Genomic DNA, 20427 nt, shown 5'->3' with positions numbered 1-20427 from the left:
TTTTTTTCTGCTTACTCTCAAAATTACTTGGTAAGTTATTTATTTACTAGCTTCCTAAGATACGAAGTGAGGAGGAAACTGAGTAACTAAGTAAGGATGTATTTAGAGTAAGTAGGTAAATATCCCAGACTGCCTCAAAGTCACATGTTGATCTTTTTATTCTGAACATCTCGTAATGTTGTTACAATAGTTCACTGAACTAATTAGTGACTCAACTAAATGGGTTTCTACAGATGTAGTGAATGTAGATCAAAGGCTTATTTGTGTCATGTGACCAGAGGGGAGGAGCTGACCTTCAAACTTTTCAGGAACCAATCGAGAGTCGTTTTCAAACAGGAAACCTGGAGAGGAGATCAGAGCAGAATGAGAGGAGGAGGAGGTTCAGTGTTTGATCTGTCACTAACTGATGATTCACAAAACGTTACATTTTCTTTGAATTTTATTGATTTATTTCTAATAAAATCAGATTTATTTGTATCCGTTTTATTTTTATTTAGATCAAACTGAATGCATTTAATTAATTTTGTATATGAATTTGTCAAACTGTTCTGTTTTTTTTCTCTTCAGGATTTTGGGAACTTTAATAAATATCATGGATTTTTATTTACATTATTCTATTAAATATTACCTTTATTTTTACATCTAGTTTAAGGTGTAATGCTTTTGCCATTCTTTTAACAAATAATCAGCTTTTTTTTTACTTCTTGTAACTATTAATTTCATATTTTCCTGATATTAACTGTTTATTTGATTAATCTGTGTGTTTTTTTAATCTTGGGTTTTAATGCTTTCGTCCTTTAAGGCTGTTGTACTTAGTGTGTTTATTTTAAAGTGTGTGTGTGTGTGTTACCTTCACTGCTGTGCTGCGGGTGTGTGTAACCCTCGTGTTGGTACATGGAGGGACATCCAGGAACATCTGAAACACAAATGCTGCTCTGTGAGTGTTTGGACAACAACGACAATCTAAATGTGTTAATAATGATGCGTTAAAATGAAAAAACAACATGAAAAAAGAGGTAAAGCATAAAAATGTGGAAAAAATATTTGATATGGTTTAGTTATAGAAAGGCCCTAAAAACTACTGAAATTCAAATATAGACAAAATGTACGTAAGGCTGCAAAAGGACAAAAAAAAAAAAGTTTTTCGAGGTAAAGCTATAGTAAGGCATTAAAAGGGAGAAAAAATTTAGAACGCCTAAAAATGGGCGAAAAAAATTCAAATGCCAAAAAATTAAGGAAAGGCTATAGCAAGGCATAAAAACGGGCGAAAAAATTTCAAACGCCAAAAACGAAGGTAACGTTATAGTAAGGCATAGAAAGGACAAAAAAATTTAAAACGCCTAAAAACGGGCGAAAAAAAGTTTTTATACCAAAAAACAGAGGTAAGGCTATAGTAAGGGATAAAAAGGGCAAAGCACTTTAAAACGCCTAAAAAACTAAAGTAAGGCTATAGTAGGGCAAAAAAAAGTGAAAAAAAAAAATTCAAAGGCATAAAAACAGGCGAAAAAAATTCAAACATCAACAACGGGTCAAAAAAATTTTAATGCCAAAAAATGGAGGAAAGGCTATAGTAAGGCATAAAAACGGGCGAAAAATTTTCAAACGCCAAAAAACTAAAGTAAGGCTATAGTAGGGCAAAAAAAAGTTAAATTTTTTTTTAAAGGCCTAAAAACGGGGGTAAGGTAAGGCAAGAAAACGGGCGAAAAAATTTCAAACACCAAAAATGGGTCAAAAAAATTTCAAAGGCCTAAAAACGGGGGTAAGGCTATAGTAAGGCATAAAAACGGGCGAAAAAATTCCAATGCCAAAAACGGAGGGAAGGTTATAGTAAGGCATAAAAACGGGAAAAAAAATTTCAAACGCCAAAAACGGGCGGAAAATATTTTTATGCCAAAAAATGGAGGTAAGGCATAAAAACGGCCGAAAAAATTTCAAATGCCAAAAACGAAGGTAAGGTTATAGTAAGGCATAAAAAGGGCAAAAAAATTAAAAACGCCAAAACGGAGGTATAAAAACGGGGGAAAAAAAAATTCAAACACCAAAAACGAAGGTAAGGTTATAGTAATGCATAAAAAGGGCGAAAAAATTTCAAATGCCAAAAACGAAGGAAAGGTTATAGTAAGGCATAAAAAGGGCAAAAAAATTTAAAACGCCAAAACGGAGGTAAGGCTATAGTAAGGCATAAAAACGGGAAAAAAAATTTTTATGCCAAAATATGGAGGTAAGGCTATAGTAAGGCATAAAAACGGCCGAAAAAAATTCAAACGCCAAAAACGAAGGTAAGGTTATGGTAAGGCAAAAAAAAGGGCAAAAAAATTTAAAACGCCTAAAAACGGGCGAAAAAAATTTTTATGCCAAAAAATGGAGGTAAGGCTATAATAAGGCATAAAATCAGCCGAAAAAATTTCAAATGCCAAAAACGAAGGAAAGGTTATAGTAAGGCATAAAAACGGCCGAAAAAAATTCAAATGCCAAAAACGAAGGAAAGGTTATGGTAAGGCATAAAAATGGGCAAAAAAATTTAAAACGCCAAAAACAGAGGTAAGGCTATAGTAAGGCAAAAAAAGGGCAAAAAAATTTAAAACGCTTAAAAACGGGCGAAAAAAATTTTATGCCAAAAAATGGAGGTAAGGCTATAATAAGGCATAAAAACAGCCGAAAAAATTTCAAATGCCAAAAACGAAGGAAAGGTTATAGTAAGGCATAAAAAGCGCAAAAAAATTAAAAACACCAATACGAAGGTATAAAAACGGGAAAAAAAAATTTAAACACCAAAAACGAAGGTAAGGTTATAGTAAGGCATAAAAAAGACAAAAAATTTCAAACACCAAAAACGAAGGTAAGGTTATGGTAAGGCATAAAAATGGGCAAAAAAATTTAAAACGCCAAAAACAGAGGTAAGGCTATAGTAAGGCATAAAAACAGCCGAAAAAATTTCAAATGCCAAAAACGAAGGTAAGGTTATAGTAAGGCATAAAAAGGGCAAAAAAATTTAAAACGCCAAAATGGAGATAAGGCTATAGTAAGGCATAAAAACGGGAAAAAAAATTTTAAACGCCAAAAACGAAGGTAAGGCGATTGTAAGGCATAAAAAGGACAAAAAAATTTAAAACGCCTAAAAACGGGCGAAAAAAATTTTAATGCCAAAAAATGGAGGTAAGGCTATAGTAAGGCATAAAAACGGGCGAAAAAATTCCAATGCCAAAAACGAAGGTAAGGTTACAGAAAGGCATAAAAAGGGCAAAAATTAAAAACGCCAAAACGGAGGTATAAAACGGGAAAAAAAAATTCAAACACCAAAAACGAAGGTAAGGTTATAGTAAGGCATAAAAAGGGCAAAAAAATTTAAAACGCCAAAACGGAGGTAAGGCTATAGTAAGGCATAAAAACGGGAAAAAAAATTTTTAAACGCCAAAAACGAAGGTAAGGTTACTGTAAGGCATAAAAAGGACAAAAAAATTTAAGACGCCTAAAAACGGGCGAAAAAAATTTTAATGCCAAAAAATGGAGGTAAGACTATAGTAAGGCATAAAAACGGGCGAAAAAATTCCAATGCCAAAAACGAAGGTAAGGTTATAGAAAGGCATAAAAAGGGCAAAAAAATAAAAAACGCCAAAACGGAGGTATAAAAACGGGAAAAAAAAATTCAAACACCAAAAATGAAGGTAAGGTTATAGTAAGGCATAAAAAAGACAAAAAATTTCAAACACCAAAAACGGAGGTAAGGCTATAGTAATGCATAAAAAGGGCGAAAAAATTTCAAATGCCAAAAACGAAGGAAAGGTTATAGTGAGGCATAAAAAGGGCAAAAAAATTTAAAACGCCAAAACGGAAGTAAGGCTATAGAAAGGCATAAAAACGGGAAAAAAATTTTTTATGCCAAAATATGGAGGTAAGGCTATAGTAAGGCATAAAAACGGCCGAAAAAAATTCAAATGCCAAAAACCAAGGTAAGGTTATGGTAAGGCATAAAAATGGGCAAAAAAATTTTAAACGCCTAAAAACGGGCGAAAAAAAATTTTATGCCAAAAAATGGAGGTAAGGCTATAATAAGGCATAAAATCAGCCGAAAAAATTTCAAATGCCAAAAACGAAGGAAAGGTCAAAAAGGTCAAAAAGGGCAAAAAAAAAGGGCAAAAAAATTAAAAACGCCAAAACGGAGGTATAAAAACGGGAAAAAAAAATTCAAACACCAAAAACGAAGGTATGGTTATGGAAAGGCATAAAAAGGGCAAAAAAATTTAAAACGCCAAAACGGAAATAAGGCTATAGTAAGGCATAAAAACGGGAAAAAAAATTTCAAACGCCAAAACGGAGGTAAGGCTATAGTAAGGCATAAAAACGGGAAAAACATTTTTTATGCCAAAATATGGAGGTAAGGCTATAGTAAGGCATAAAAACGGCCGAAAAAATTTCAAATGCCAAAAACGAAGGTAAGGTTATAGTAAGGCATAAAAAGGGCAAAAAAATTAAAAACGCCAAAACGGAGGTATAAAAACGGGGAAAAAAAATTCAAACACCAAAAACGAAGGTAAGGTTATAGTAAGGCATAAAAAAGACAAAAAATTTCAAACACCAAAAACGGAGGTAAGGCTATAGTAATGCATAAAAAGGGCGAAAAAATTTCAAATGCCAAAAACGAAGGAAAGGCTATAGTAAGGCATAAAAACGGGAAAAAAATTTTTTATGCCAAAATATGGAGGTAAGGCTATAGTAAGGAATAAAAAGGGCAAAAAAATTTAAAACGCCAAAATGGAGATAAGGCTATAGTAAGGCATAAAAACGGGAAAAAAAATTCAAACACCAAAAACGAAGGTAAGGCTATGGTAAGGCAAAAAAAGGGCAAAAAAATTTAAAATGCCTAAAAACGGGCGAAAAAAATTTTAATGCCAAAAAATGGAGGTAAGGCTATAGTAAGGCATAAAAACGGGCGAAAAAATTCCAATGCCAAAAACGAAGGTAAGGTTACAGAAAGGCATAAAAAGGGCAAAAATTAAAAACGCCAAAACGGAGGTATAAAACGGGAAAAAAAAATTCAAACACCAAAAACGAAGGTAAGGTTATAGTAAGGCATAAAAAGGGCAAAAAAATTTAAAACGCCAAAACGGAGGTAAGGCTATAGTAAGGCATAAAAACGGGAAAAAAAATTTTAAACGCCAAAAACGAAGGTAAGGTTACTGTAAGGCATAAAAAGGACAAAAAAATTTAAGACGCCTAAAAACGGGCGAAAAAAATTTTAATGCCAAAAAATGGAGGTAAGACTATAGTAAGGCATAAAAACGGGCGAAAAAATTCCAATGCCAAAAATGAAGGTAAGGTTATAGAAAGGCATAAAAAGGGCAAAAAAATAAAAAACGCCAAAACGGAGGTATAAAAACGGGAAAAAAAAATTCAAACACCAAAAACGAAGGTAAGGTTATAGTAAGGCATAAAAAAGACAAAAAATTTCAAACACCAAAAACGGAGGTAAGGCTATAGTAATGCATAAAAAGGGCGAAAAAATTTCAAATGCCAAAAACGAAGGAAAGGTTATAGTGAGGCATAAAAAGGGCAAAAAAATTTAAAACGCCAAAACGGAAGTAAGGCTATAGAAAGGCATAAAAACGGGAAAAAAATTTTTTATGCCAAAATATGGAGGTAAGGCTATAGTAAGGCATAAAAACGGCCGAAAAAAATTCAAATGCCAAAAACGAAGGTAAGGTTATGGTAAGGCATAAAAATGGGCAAAAAAATTTTAAACGCCAAAACGGAAGTAAGGCTATAGAAAGGCATAAAAACGGGAAAAAAATTTTTTATGCCAAAAAATGGAGGTAAGGCTATAATAAGGCATAAAATCAGCCGAAAAAATTTCAAATGCCAAAAACGAAGGAAAGGTCAAAAAGGTCAAAAAGGGCAAAAAAAAAGGGCAAAAAAATTAAAAACGCCAAAACGGAGGTATAAAAACGGGAAAAAAAAATTCAAACACCAAAAACGAAGGTATGGTTATGGAAAGGCATAAAAAGGGCAAAAAAATTTAAAACGCCAAAACGGAAATAAGGCTATAGTAAGGCATAAAAACGGGAAAAAAAATTTCAAACGCCAAAACGGAGGTAAGGCTATAGTAAGGCATAAAAACGGGAAAAACATTTTTTATGCCAAAATATGGAGGTAAGGCTATAGTAAGGCATAAAAACGGCCGAAAAAAATTCAAATGCCAAAAACGAAGGTAAGGTTATAGTAAGGCATAAAAATGGGCAAAAAAATTTAAAACGCCAAAAACAGAGGTAAGGTTATAGTAAGGCATAAAAAGGGCAAAAAAATTAAAAACGCCAAAACGGAGGGAAGGTTATAGTAAGGCATAAAAACGGGAAAAAAAATTTCAAAAGCCAAAAACGGGCGGAAAATATTTTTATGCCAAAAAATGGAGGTAAGGCTATAGTAAGGCATAAAAACGGCCGAAAAAATTTCAAATGCCAAAAACGAAGGTAAGGTTATAGTAAGGCATAAAAAGGGCAAAAAAATTAAAAACGCCAAAACGGAGGTATAAAAACGGGGAAAAAAAATTCAAACACCAAAAACGAAGGTAAGGTTATAGTAAGGCATAAAAAAGACAAAAAATTTCAAACACCAAAAACGGAGGTAAGGCTATAGTAATGCATAAAAAGGGCGAAAAAATTTCAAATGCCAAAAACGAAGGAAAGGCTATAGTAAGGCATAAAAACGGGAAAAATTTTTTTTATGCCAAAATATGGAGGTAAGGCTATAGTAAGGCATAAAAACAGCCGAAAAAATTTCAAATGCCAAAAACGAAGGTAAGGTTATAGTAAGGAATAAAAAGGGCAAAAAAATTTAAAACGCCAAAATGGAGATAAGGCTATAGTAAGGCATAAAAACGGGAAAAAAAATTCAAACACCAAAAACGAAGGTAAGGCTATGGTAAGGCAAAAAAAGGGCAAAAAAATTAAAATGCCTAAAAACGGGCGAAAAAAATTTTAATGCCAAAAATGGAGGTAAGGCTATAGTAAGGCATAAAAACGGGCGAAAAAATTCCAATGCCAAAAACGAAGGTAAGGTTACAGAAAGGCATAAAAAGGGCAAAAATTAAAAACGCCAAAACGGAGGTATAAAACGGGAAAAAAAAATTCAAACACCAAAAACGAAGGTAAGGTTATAGTAAGGCATAAAAAGGGCAAAAAAATTTAAAACGCCAAAACGGAGGTAAGGCTATAGTAAGGCATAAAAACGGGAAAAAAAATTTTAAACGCCAAAACGAAGGTAAGGTTACTGTAAGGCATAAAAAGGACAAAAAAAATTTAAGACGCCTAAAAACGGGCGAAAAAAATTTTAATGCCAAAAAATGGAGGTAAGACTATAGTAAGGCATAAAAACGGGCGAAAAAATTCCAATGCCAAAAACGAAGGTAAGGTTATAGAAAGGCATAAAAAGGGCAAAAAAATAAAAAACGCCAAAACGGAGGTATAAAAACGGGGAAAAAAAATTCAAACACCAAAAACGAAGGTAAGGTTATAGTAATGCATAAAAAGGGCGAAAAAATTTCAAATGCCAAAAACGAAGGAAAGGTTATAGTAAGGCATAAAAAGGGCAAAAAAATTTAAAACGCCAAAACGGAGGTATAAAAACAGGGAAAAAAAATTCAAACACCAAAAACGAAGGTAAGGCATAAAAATGGGCAAAAAAATTTAAAACGCCAAAAACAGAGGTAAGGCTATAGTAAGGCATAAAAAAGGCAAAAAAAAAGATAAGGTGATAGTAAGGCATAAAAATAAAAAACTGTTGTTTTCCAGGTAAGGTATAAAAATTTGAACATTTGGATTTTTTAGGTCAGGCTATAGTCAGTAAAAACATTTACAAAAAAAAATTTAAAATTTTTTTGAGGTTTGACTATAGTAAGGCATAATAAAGGACAAAAAAAATGTATGGCTATTGTAACATAAAAAAGGCAAAAAAAGGTAAGGCATAAAAATAAAACCATTTATTAAAAAAAATTAAAAGATTTTTTATAGGTATAGCTATAGTAAGGCATAAAAAAGGCAAAAAAAAAAAGGTAAGGCATAAAAATAAAACCATTTATTAAAAAAAATGAATTTTTTTTTTATAGGTATAGCTATAGTAAGGCATAAAAAAGGCAAAAAAAAAAGGCAAGGCATAAAAATATTTATTAAAAAAAAAAAAATTCAAGATTTTTTTTAGGTAAAGCTATAGTAAGACATAAAAAGGTGAAAAAAGATAAGCCTACAGTAAGGCATAAAAATAAAAACATTTCTAAAAAATATATATATTCTTTTAGGTAAGGCTATAGTAAGGCAAAAAAAATTTTTTTATTAAAAATATAATTTTTTTTAATAAGAAATACCTATAGTAAGTCATAAAAAGGGGCGAAAAAGGTAAGGCTACAGTAAGGCTATAGTAAGACATTAAAAAGGGCAAAAAAAGTAAGGCATAATGAAAAAAACATTTATAATTTATTTTTCTTCTTCTTTGAGGTAAGGCTATAGTGAGGCATAAAAAGGACAAAAAAAAGTAAGGCAAAAAAATTAATACATTTAGAAAAAAAAATTTACCAAAATTTTTTTTGCGGTGAGGTTATAGTAAGGCATAAAAATAAAAACATTTATAAAAATATTAATTTTTTGAGGCAAGGCATAAAAAACAAAACATTCATAAAAAAAAATTAATTTTTTTTAGGTATAGGCTATAGTAGGGCATAACAAAGGGCAAAAAATGTAAGGCATTTTTTTTTTTTTACATTTGAGGTAAGGCTATAGTTAGGCATAAAAAAGGGTGAAAAAGGTAAGGCATGAAAACAAAAACATTTAGAAAAAACATTTACAAAATTTTAAAAAACATTTTTGAGGTAAGGCATAAAAAAGTGTGAAAAAAGGAAGGCTATAGTAAGGCATAAAAAGGGCAAAAAATGTAGTAGGGCATAAAAATAGAAACATTTAGAAAACTTTTTTTTTTACGTAAGGCTATAGTGAGGCATGAAAACATTTAGGGGAAAATTTGAGGTAAGGCTGTAATAAGGCATAAAAAAGGGTGACATCTTTTTAAAAATGCCTATAAAAGGAGGTAAGGCATAAAAACATGTTAAAAAAGTAATTTTTTTAGGTAAGGCTACAATAAGGAATAAAAAAGGGCAAAAAAGGCAGTAAGGCATTCAAATTGAAACATGTAGAAAAAACAAAATTTGAGATAAGGCTATAGTAAGGCATAACAATAAAAACATAGAAAGTCTGCGTGTGAGAAAAGGTGTTTACACACACACACGCACACACGTCTGATTCCCACAGTGAAGGTGTTGTGTGGTGCTTTGTTGTGTGTTTCCTGTGCCATCTTTGTGTGTGTGCTTTTCTTTATGGTTACACACAAAGACGTGTGAGTCACACACACATTTATGAGCGTCTGTTTGTGTGTTTTGAACTGGACCGGGTGCAGCGCCGCCTCAGGCTCACGCTGACTCACTGCTGGAGAATGTAGAAACCACATGGCTGCACCAGCCCCAGCATCCGCACACAGGCACTGAAGGAGGCGTGGCCAACTGGGGGCCAGCGGGCCACAGGCGGCCCTCTGTCTAAGTGTGTGGGCCCCCAAAATAGACACAAAAACATAATAAAGGATGACATAAACATACATAAGGACAACAAATACAGTAAAACAACTAAAACGCGCAGTATGACAACAAAAATACAATGGACAACAATGAAATTCTGCAATAAAACAAAAAAAAAGCACAAAAGGACAACAAATAAAGTAAAAAATGAAAACACAGCATGAAAACAAAAATACACAGTAAAACAACTAAAACATACAGTATGACAACAAAAAACCTTGCGCAACAACAAAATTACGCTGTAAAACAACAAAAACATACAAAAGGACAGCAAAAAATACACAAAAGAACAATAAAAACACACAACACGACAACAAAACTACACAGTAAAACAAAGAAAGAGAAAGCAAGACAACCTAATCACACAGTAAAACAACAAAAACACAACAATAAAATGACACAGTAAAGCATCAAAAACAAGCACAACAACAACAAAAAACAGAGTATAACAACAAAAACAAAAAACCCTAAAACACAAAATGACACCAAGTTAGTTAATTAGTAAATAATTTAGTAACTAAGAAAGTAACTTTGTGCCATAAGTTTCACTATGGGCTATAAGTCACATGTTTTGGAATGATCTCAGAGGTCGTTGCTGATTGGCTGGTACAGCACATGCTCAGTAGAAGCCACTCAGCATTCGCAGAGACGTGTAGTTCACATAATTACTCACTAGAGGGAGCAGCAGGCTACAGAATACATACAAACACTTCCTCGGTTTAAAATGAAACAAGCAGCGATTTACAGCCAGAATGACGGTAAGTGATGGAACTTTCTCTTCTTTTCATATAAACATTTAATAAATGTTGTTGTTTACAATAGTTTAAATGGAACTTCCCTTTGTTTGTCGTTAATTGTTGTGTTTTATTGACGCGTCTGATGAACTGTGGATGAATTGCTAAAATAAACACTTCACAGAAGTGATTATGGAAGGATTGCGTTCTGTCATTAAGTTAAAAACCTATTTTGTGTGTTTGTTGTGTAGCAGGTAAGCGTCCTGTGTGTGAGCGCTGACATTCGGAGCCGAGGGTCGAGTTTCTGCGGCCGAGGCTCATTTTTCCATTATGAGTTCATGCTCTGCAGAAAGAGGAAGCGCTGGTGCAACATGAAACCATCAGAGCTCCACCAGGGACTCTAGGCTTTCCTCTGCCCTCCATTTTCTCAATGAAATTCCTGCGGCTCCTCAGAGGGAGGAGGAGGAGGAGAGGAAAGGAGTCGATCCAGTGTTTACAGTTTGTGCTGCAGTCAATCCTTTGGTTACGGATCAAGAACTCATGAAGTAAAGGTAAAGGTCTTTGTAACGCAGCGTCTATAGTTTATCATATCGTCATTATTACAGAGAACAACCTTTACAGACACAACAGATCCTTTAGAGAACCTTTAAGGAACCTACAGACCCTTTAAATATTCGACAGACCCTTTGAAGAACCTACAGAACTTTTTAAAAAACCTACAGGAGAACCCACATAAAAGATGACACAGACCCTTTAAAGAACCTATAGACCCTTTTTAGACTTTATAAACCATTTAAAGAACCTACAGACCTTTAGAGAACACACTTTGTAGACCCTTTGAAGACCCTTTAAAGAACCTACAGACCCTTTTTAGAGTTAATGGACCTTAAAAGAACCTACAGACCTTTATTAGACCTTATGAACACATTAAAGAACCTACAGATCTTTTAAAGTTGATAAAAGACCCTTTAAAGACACGAGAAACTTTAAAGAAGACACAACAGACCCTTTTTTAGACCTCATGGACCCTAAAAATAACAGACCCTCTAAAGAACCTACAGACCCTTTAAAAATCTTACAGACCTTCTGTAGACCTTACAGACTCTTCAGAATCTTTCAAAAGTCACAGCCGGGGTCTTGCATCACTTACCCGGTTCGTAGGCGTAGTCCGTGGGCTCTTGTTTGACCATCATGTGGGCTGGTGGGTAGCGGTGTGGGTGTGAATGTGGTCCGTGGCCCCCCCTGTGACCCGGCCCGGGCATGTGAGCGGCCCGTTCGTACATCGGGTCCATGAACTCCTGCTTGAAATTCTGCTGCAGGTACGGCGGGTGTTGGAAACCCCCTCCTCCCCCAGGCCCTCCTCCCCCGCCGCCGCCCCCGTGTGCAGCCTGGGAGGGGGGCAGGCGGGGGTAAGGCTGTCCATGTGGGGGGAACTGAGGGGGGCACATGGGGTCCCCTGATGCTCCCTGAAACCTGGAACGGAGTAGGAAAGCATCAGAACGAGTTCTTGTTTTATATTCACGGAGTTTCTCGCAGACGCAGCATCACCTGGTGGTGACGGGGGGGTAGGTGTTGCTAGGCAACGGCTGGGAGGGCGGGTTCATGTAGGCGGCGTCGGGCCGTCCGGCCGAGGCGGATTTAGGCGAGTAATGCTGCGGCTGCAGGGGGGACATAGGGGTCCCTGGGCAGGAACCCTTAGCAGCGCGTTTCTGCTCATAGGCACTGAGGGAGAACACGGTCACATGTGAGAACATGCAAACACACGGGTTGCTACGTGCTAAGCTAATCTAAACATGTAGCATTGGTCACTACGTTCTAAGCTAATCTAAACATGGAGCATTGGTCACTACCTGCTAAGCAAATCTAAACATGTAGCATTTGTCGCTACATGCTAAGCTAATCTAAACATGTAGCATTGGTCACTATGTGCTAAAATAATCTAAACATGTAGCATTGATCACTATGTGCTAAGCTAATCTAAATATGTAGCATTGGTCACTATGTGCTAAGCTAATCTAAATATGTAGCATTGGTCACTATGTGCTAAGCTAATCTAAACATGTAGCATTGGTCACTATGTGCTAAGCTAATCTAAACATGTAGCATTGGTCACTATGTGCTAAGCTAATCTAAACATGTAGCATTGGTCACTATGTGCTAAGCTAATCTAAATATGTAGCATTGGTCACTATGTGCTAAGCTAATCTAAATATGTAGCATTGGTCACTATGTGCTAAGCTAATCTAAACATGTAGCATTGGTCACTATGTGCTAAGCTAATCTGAACATGTAGCATTGGTCACTATGTGCTAAGCTAATCTAAACATGTAGCATTGGTCACTATGTGCTAAGCTAATCTAAACATGTAGCATTGGTCACTATGTGCTAAGCTAATCTAAACATGTAGCATTGGTCACTATGTGCTGAGCTAATCTAAACATGTAGCATTGGTCACTATGTGCTGAGCTAATCTAAACATGTAGCATTGGTCACTATGTGCTAAACTAATCTAAACATGTAGCATTGGTCACTATGTGCTAAGCTAATCTAAACATGTAGCATTGGTCACTATGTGCTAAGCTAATCTAAACATGTAGCATTGGTCACTATGTGCTAAACTAATCTAAACATGTAGCATTGGTCACTATGTGCTAAGCTAATCTAAACATGTAGCATTGGTTACTATCTGCTAAAATAATCTAAACATGTAGCAGAGTTTTTTTGTTATAGGATTATAGGAGACGTTTCTCATTGTTTCAAGGATTGAGAGATTTTAAGGTTTATATGATATTTTTCAAGGACAGATAGTTAAATGCATAATAAAGGTCAGTCATTCAGTCTTTGTTATAGAGAGAAAATAATTTTTAAACCTTATGGACAATGACAACTGATTTATTTATTCTATTTTATTTTGCCGTTACAAGGTAAATTCAAAAAAACGTTGAGTACTTTTTGAGTAAGAAGAGGTCGGCCCAAGTGTCTTTTTTTTGGGAATGAAAATATGGTCACCCTACGCTAATCTAAACATGTGACACTGGTCGCTACGTGCTAAGCTAAGTGTTTTGCCATAATCGTTTTCAATTATTTAAAAACCTGCATTTATCAGCTGTTAATGGAATGATCCGAAGATTCCCAGAGGAGAGAAACATGTTGTAAGTTTCTGCATCCGTCACTTGGAAAGGCCGCGTTTGGAAGCACAGACACAGACGGTCAGTACCTGGCGTAAAGGCACTGCTCTGCACTGGAGAAGCTGAAGCTCTGCTTGTGGCTGCAGGACTGGCTCGGATCAGAACCTGGACTCTGAGGTTCCTTCTTGATGGTGACAGGAGGACTGTGAAAGGCCACGGCTACAAAACACACAAAAACAACAACACACAAAGACACGGTGGAAAACAGGGGTGAGATTTAGCGTACAAACACACGCACACGCACACACTAGAATCTCTTTTATGTTCCAGACAAAATGCTTAAGTAACAACACAACAGACAGACAGACAGACATGTTAAAAAAAAACACACACACACACACACACACACATGCTCGCACACGATCACATTCCTGCAGCGTTTGCGTCCTCGCCCACAGACACAACATCAGACAAAACTTCCTCTGGAAGTTCAACAACATGCTAACGTACACGATGCTTTTGGTTTAGGACTTGGTTAATGTTCAGCATTCGTATTCTCACGACTCAAAGAAAAAAGTTATAAACCTTTAACTCAGTGATTTCCAACCCTTTTCTTGTCATGACCCCATTTATATTTTACTCATTTCTAGCAACCGCAAAGACTTTCTTCTCTCTAAAATTAGTTTTTTGATCAAGTCTGTTATACTGTGTTACAAATGTGTATCAGCGCACAAAGTAACAATAAGCGCAAGCTACGATATTTTTATTCTGCATTTTATTTGAACGAGATTTATATTTGAGAAAGTGAAAGTATAGAATACAGTTGTTTGAGATTGTGTGTGGCATTTCCATTTGAAAAAAATAAAATAATAATAAGCTCACATGGGGTCACGACTCCACGGTTGAAAACCCCCGTTTTAACTCGTCTCGTTTCTATCGCAGGAGATAAAATAACCTTTTTCTCATGAATGTAGATTTTATTCATAAAGTTTCCCTTTAGTGCACGTAGGTTACGACTTTGAATAAAGACCCACAGTCTGTAGAATGTCTGTGTGTGTGTGTGTGTGTGTGTCTGTAGGGAAGCAGCCAAAGTGCAGCTCCACACTGAGGCGTGTTTATTATGTGAGGGCAGGAGTGTACACTACAGGATGTTTTTCTGGTCCCGAAAGAATAAACAGCAGCAGCTGTGCACCTCCAGCTGTGTGTGTGTGTGTGTGTGTGTTAATCCCACAGTTCACCTGCACTCCAACTGAGAAACATCCTCCGCGCATTTTCAAACAGCCCGCGTCTTTGAAAGGGGCGGGGTTTATTTACAGTGCTGATGTTTAATTGGATGAAGACAAACTAGATTTAATCTCGACCATTTTGCTCCTTTCCTTCATTCTTTACTCGTACGTTTAAAAATGGAGTTTGACGTTTGGACAAACACAACACGACACAAGGTCGACGTACTCCATAAGGCCCTCTTTCTAATTTTCTGCGGCCCCCAAAGTAGTGATGTCAAACAAATAAAGTGACAGAAAACACACATACCACAACAAAACACAAAACAGTAAAATCATTCAAAAATCTACAGCAAAAATAGACAAAACGGCGGAAAAATACACAAAACAACAGCAAAAATACACAAAATGAAAGAAAAATTCACAAATGACAACAAGAATACACAAAAACCCACAAAACAACCACACAAAAATACACAGAATGAGAAAAAAATACATGAATGACAAAAAGAATACACAAAAACCCACAAAACAACCACAAAAATACATAGAATGAAAAAAAAAAAACATGAATGACAATAATACACAAAAAACCAACAAAACAACCACAAAAATACACAGAAGGAGAAAAAAAAGACATTAATGAAAATAAGAATACATAAAAATCACAAATATACACAGGACGATGGAGAAAAAACTTAAACAACAAAAACCCATAAAACAACAGCAAAAACACAAAATGAGAGAAAAATACACAAATGACAACAAGAACACACAAAAAACCCACAAAACAACCACAAAAGATTTTTTTCTTTCCTGTGTTAATGCTCAGATATATTATTAATATAACGCTGACATGAATGTTGCATCCATTCATTCATTCATCCATTCATGGTGTCTCAGCGATGTTTATCTGAAGGAGAAATAAAGCAGCGTGTGTGTGTATGTGTGTGTGCGTGTGTATGTGTGTGTGTGTGTGTGTGACACTAAACGGAGCGTCTCTGCTCTGCGTCTCTGACAGATAATCCAAACACATTAAACAATAGTAGAAGCTCTCGCTGCTCGCTCTCCCACGACAGGAAGTCAGGTGAGGAAGTCTGGGCTTTAACGCAGATCAACAGGATTAGAGAGCATTTACTCTCATTTCCCAGCCTGACGCACCAGGACTGTGTGTGTGTGTGTGTGTGTATGTGTGTGTGTGTGTGTGTGTGTACCTAAATTCACTGTAAATTCACTCCAAAAACACACAAAAATAACAACAGACCGACAGCAAAAATACAAAAACAAAATACATAAAACAAGAATAAAGAAATGATTCCAAAGGCAACGAGGTACACAAAATAATCACAAGAACAACTTTAAAAGCCCACAAGCAGCAAGAAAAATTCATAAAATGACTAAAAAAACATACAAAACAACACAACTACACTAAAAATACCACACGCACAAAAAAAACTTTCCCAAACAAACATTTATATGAAACACAACCCAATACACAAAAATGACTCCAAAAACATATCGACAGTAAGATGGAGACAAAAACACATAAAAAGTACCACAAAAATCAAAGCGACAACAAAAGCTACAAAATCATATGACAAAAAGACTCAAAGACTACAATAAAAATACACAAAAATGACAATTAAGAAACTAAAACGAGAGGAAAGATGCAGAAATGACTTCAAAGGCAACAAGGTAGATAAAATAATTTAAAACCACTTTAAAAATGTCAACATTTTTGCGTGTTTTTTTGTGTATTTTTTCTTGTTGTAATTCAGATTGTCGACTGTTGTTATGATTGTTGGTGAATAAACAGGAAACAAAGCAAAGGTTTGTTTCCTAATTTCCTGCTGTCACAGTTTGATATCTGTGTGACTCCATCCACGCGCTGCTCCTCCTCCTCTCTGCTCCACGCCTGCGTAACGATGCAGCAGATTAATCAGGTCGTTTTGTTTTTGTGTCACTTCAGCTGGATCTAAAATCCACTTTGGATGAAGAGAGGAGCTGGAGCTGTGTGTGTGTGTGTGTGTGTGTGTGTGTGTGTGTGTGTGTGTGTGTGTGTTTACTGGACGTATAAACGGATCCACGTTGTATGACGAGAGGCAGGGCTCTCTTCTTCCTGCTCTTTATTAAAGACAATCATTTTTGCAGCGTTACATCCCCACTCAGTAAAACTCAGTATAATTCGTATTAACACGTTAGAGTTTAGACAGACTTGTGAAGCAAAGCTTTTAGAGAAAAAGCAGAAGAGTTTCCACTGTCAGAAGATCAGGTTTGTGTTCTTATTATAGATGTGATCTATCACAGCGCACTCACAAAGGGTCACGTTATTAACTCTCATGAATCATGACAACATTCATGTCACGTTCTTTTAGATTATTATTATTTTTAAAAATCTTTTTTTACCCTTTTTCCTTCTCTTACTTTAACTTGATTTTCGTTTTGGATATTTTCCTGATATTTTTGTAGTAATGTATTTTTGTTTTGCTTTTGTGTCTTTCTGTAATTTCGCATTTATTTCGTTATCATTTTGCATATTTTTCTGATATTTCTGAAGTTGTTTTGTGCATCTTGGTCATCCTCTGGTGCCTTCCTGTAAATGTGTATGTTTTTTTGGAGTAATTACGTGTTGTGTATTTTGGATATCATTTAATTTTGGAGAAACAGACTCGGACTGTGTGTGTGTGTGTGCTGCCCGCCCCCTCACTGATAAGGTCAAAGGGCCTTTTAACTCCTCACACACGTGGAAGCGTCGGCTTTCAGAAGGTCAAAGGTTACGGTCACGGTCGAGTGCTTTAGGAAGTGAAGGGATCACCACATCAGTGTGACACACACACACACACACACACACACACACACACACACACACACACACACACACACACCCTAATTAACAAATATTGCATTGTTGAGCTTGTTGTGAGATGTACGATAATTATCAGTCGATAACATCTTGTTTTTTTAGATTTAATTTTGTAGCTGATGATGGACGTAGCCCCGCCCCCTTTAACCCTTTGACCCTGCTGAGGCAGTGACGCTACGTGCTAAGCTAACCCAGACAGCAATAGATCAGTTATACCGTCTGCACTATGAGGAACTCTCACTGCACAGACTGTGTTTACACAAAATTATCTTACCATCTGACAGAAAAATACATTTTAAAAAAAAAAAACCCATAAAGTGACTCCAAAAAAAAACCGAAATGGCAACAAAAACAAACCAAAACAAAAACATAAACATACAAAATGACAGAAAATACACAAAAAGACTCCATAAAATAATAAATTATTTAAAAATAATAGGCAAATTGACACAAAAAAAATACACAAAAATACATGAAGTGACTCCAAAAAAGCAAAAACACAATAACAACAAAAACACACAAAAATAAATCATTCAAAAAATAAACCATAATCATACAAAAAGTCAAAGTCTGCATGTGTGGAAGTGTGAGCTGATGTTTCCAGAGCTCAGCTCTGGAAACATCTGGACATTTTCAGCTCGGATGTTTACGCAGAGTTTGGAGCTCCTGGAAGTTTCTCCTTCTCAGAAACACGTCGAGAGGAACGTAAACACGCACTGAGATTGGACACACTCAGGCTCACTGGGAACGTCAAATATCAAACCTGGGAGAACAACCGTGTGGTTTCCCTGATACAGCGGGAACAGACTGGAACCTGTCAGATTTGATTGATTGGTTTTCAAAGGGTTTCCTCCTTAAAAACAAGTCAAGGAAATGTTTGAAATCCTGACTGATAGTGTGTGAAATCAACCGTCTGATCAATGTTTTAAAGTGAGGAACTCGAACTAACCTCAATAGCATTAGCAAAGACAATTTACTGACTTCAAAAATTATTTTACTTCAAATATAGACAAAAATAAACAAAATGAGAGTAAAAAACGCACAAAACAAACTAAATAAATGAGACAAAAATATGCAGAATGACAAAAAAACACAAATTCACTTCAAAAGCTCATAAAACAACTGCAAATATGGACAAAAATAACAAAAAAATAAACAAAATGTGACCAAAAACAACTTCGAAACATAAAAAACGCACATAATGATGACAATAACACACAAAACAAACAACAAATTAGACAAAAATATGAAAAAAAAACTATTCATTTTAATTGCTGAGATGATATTCTCATAATGTGGCTCTCTAATCAGAAAATAAAATTCAACAAACTATTATATTGTTAGCAAAAGTAGTCGTGGACTCCAATTTGCAGGTTTCAGTAAGTAGAGTCAAGAGTATTGAAAAGAGAAGATTTATAGAGATTAAACCTTTAAAAACCTACAGGAAATCAAGTACAACATTACCGCCCCCTGCTGTTTGAAAGTAAAATAAGACAGGGCAATTCAAAAAATCAATCCACATGAAGAATTTTCTCTATGGTTCAAAAACAATAAAATAAGATTAGAAAAGTGAAATATAAATTAAAAATAGTCTTTTTCAGTTTGTAATTATTTATAAACCTTACAGAAAACTCGAACTAACCTCATTAGCATTAGCAAAGGCAAGAAACGACAACAAAACAATAGAAAAAATACACAAAACGAAAGAAAAAATACATAAAACAACGTGAATGTTGATGAAGTGATTTTTGTGGCCCCGCTGTGATAAAAGCCGCTCATCTCTGATGCAGCGGATGAACTAAAAGGGTCCAAGGACGGAGCCTTGGGGAACGCCACCGTACATCCTTACCCTAAGGATAACTCCGCCCCTTCCCAGTAGAACCTTAGCCATGTTTGGACTTTTCCATTCAGTCCATCCCAAGTTTGCATAGGGGCTCAATAGGACGTTACCATAACAATCGAAGACGAGGGCGAGCGAGGAAACGTGCAGATGCAAACATATGGTGAACACGTGAACGACTTTCACATTCACACAGAGAAACAGCACTCACTGTGTGTGCGTGCGTGCATTTGTGTGTGTGTGTGTGTGTGTGTGTGTGTGTGTGTGTGTGTGTGCTGGATCCATTAGCGTCGGCTCCATCTGATTTACAGCTCTCCCTCTCTTATCTGATAATGGTTGAGGCTGCTTGAATATTTAAAGCACGGCTGTCAGATTCCTGACAAACAAGCCCGACTTGACAGATGTGAAGAACCAACACCATCCAACCGTCCTCCTGGACGTTTGTTCTACCTCCGCTACTCTCGTTACGTCATAAACAATATTCATTCATTCGTGAAAACACGTTTCCTAAACTCAAAGATCGCCACACGAGCAGAACATTCTATGAGGTTTATAAGAGAAAAGTCACCCTTTCCATCCAGACAGTCAACACCAAAGTAAATCATCATGAACAAAAAGCCTCAGAGACACATTAGCGCCCCCTACGGTTAGATCAGAACACACATGAGAAACTGACGACCCTCGGTTTAATGTAAACACATAAAAATCACTCCAAAACCACACATAACAGCAAAAATACACAAAATCACTCAATAAAACATACATAATTGCACAAAAGGACAACAAAAAATACACACATATACTTCAAAAGCTCATAAAAGGACCCTAAAAATGACTCAAACATGAAAAGTGCACATAATGACTAATAAAACACAAAACAAACACAACAAATGAGACTGAAATATACAAAATCACTCCAAAAGCACAAAACAGCAAAAATACACAAAATTACTTCAAAAGATCATAAAATGACAGCAAATATAGACAAAAACAACAGAAAAAATAAACAAAATGAGAGAAAAATGAACC

General features: G+C 35.6%; 1 protein-coding gene across 2 annotated transcripts in view; it reads right to left on the bottom strand.

The window, feature by feature from the left end:
• etv4 (ETS variant transcription factor 4) overlaps window positions 1-20427 on the bottom strand; it is a 36382-nt gene that overhangs the window by 1811 nt on the left and 14144 nt on the right. For both annotated transcript variants that reach the window (XM_028475929.1, XM_028475930.1), the window contains exons 5-9: window positions 13562-13691; window positions 11893-12066; window positions 11495-11817; window positions 851-916; window positions 294-341 (exon numbers count right to left, since the gene is read on the bottom strand). In XM_028475929.1, the coding sequence (XP_028331730.1) occupies window positions 294-341; window positions 851-916; window positions 11495-11817; window positions 11893-12066; window positions 13562-13691 (741 nt within the window). The remainder of the gene's footprint in view (window positions 1-293; window positions 342-850; window positions 917-11494; window positions 11818-11892; window positions 12067-13561; window positions 13692-20427) is intronic.

The sequence above is a fragment of the Gouania willdenowi genome, chromosome 19, assembly GCF_900634775.1.
Source record: "Gouania willdenowi chromosome 19, fGouWil2.1, whole genome shotgun sequence".
In the NCBI taxonomy this organism is placed as follows: Eukaryota; Metazoa; Chordata; class Actinopteri; order Blenniiformes; family Gobiesocidae; genus Gouania; species Gouania willdenowi.
Note: the sequence above shows the minus strand (reverse complement) of the source record. Positions and strands in the feature narration are given on the sequence as shown.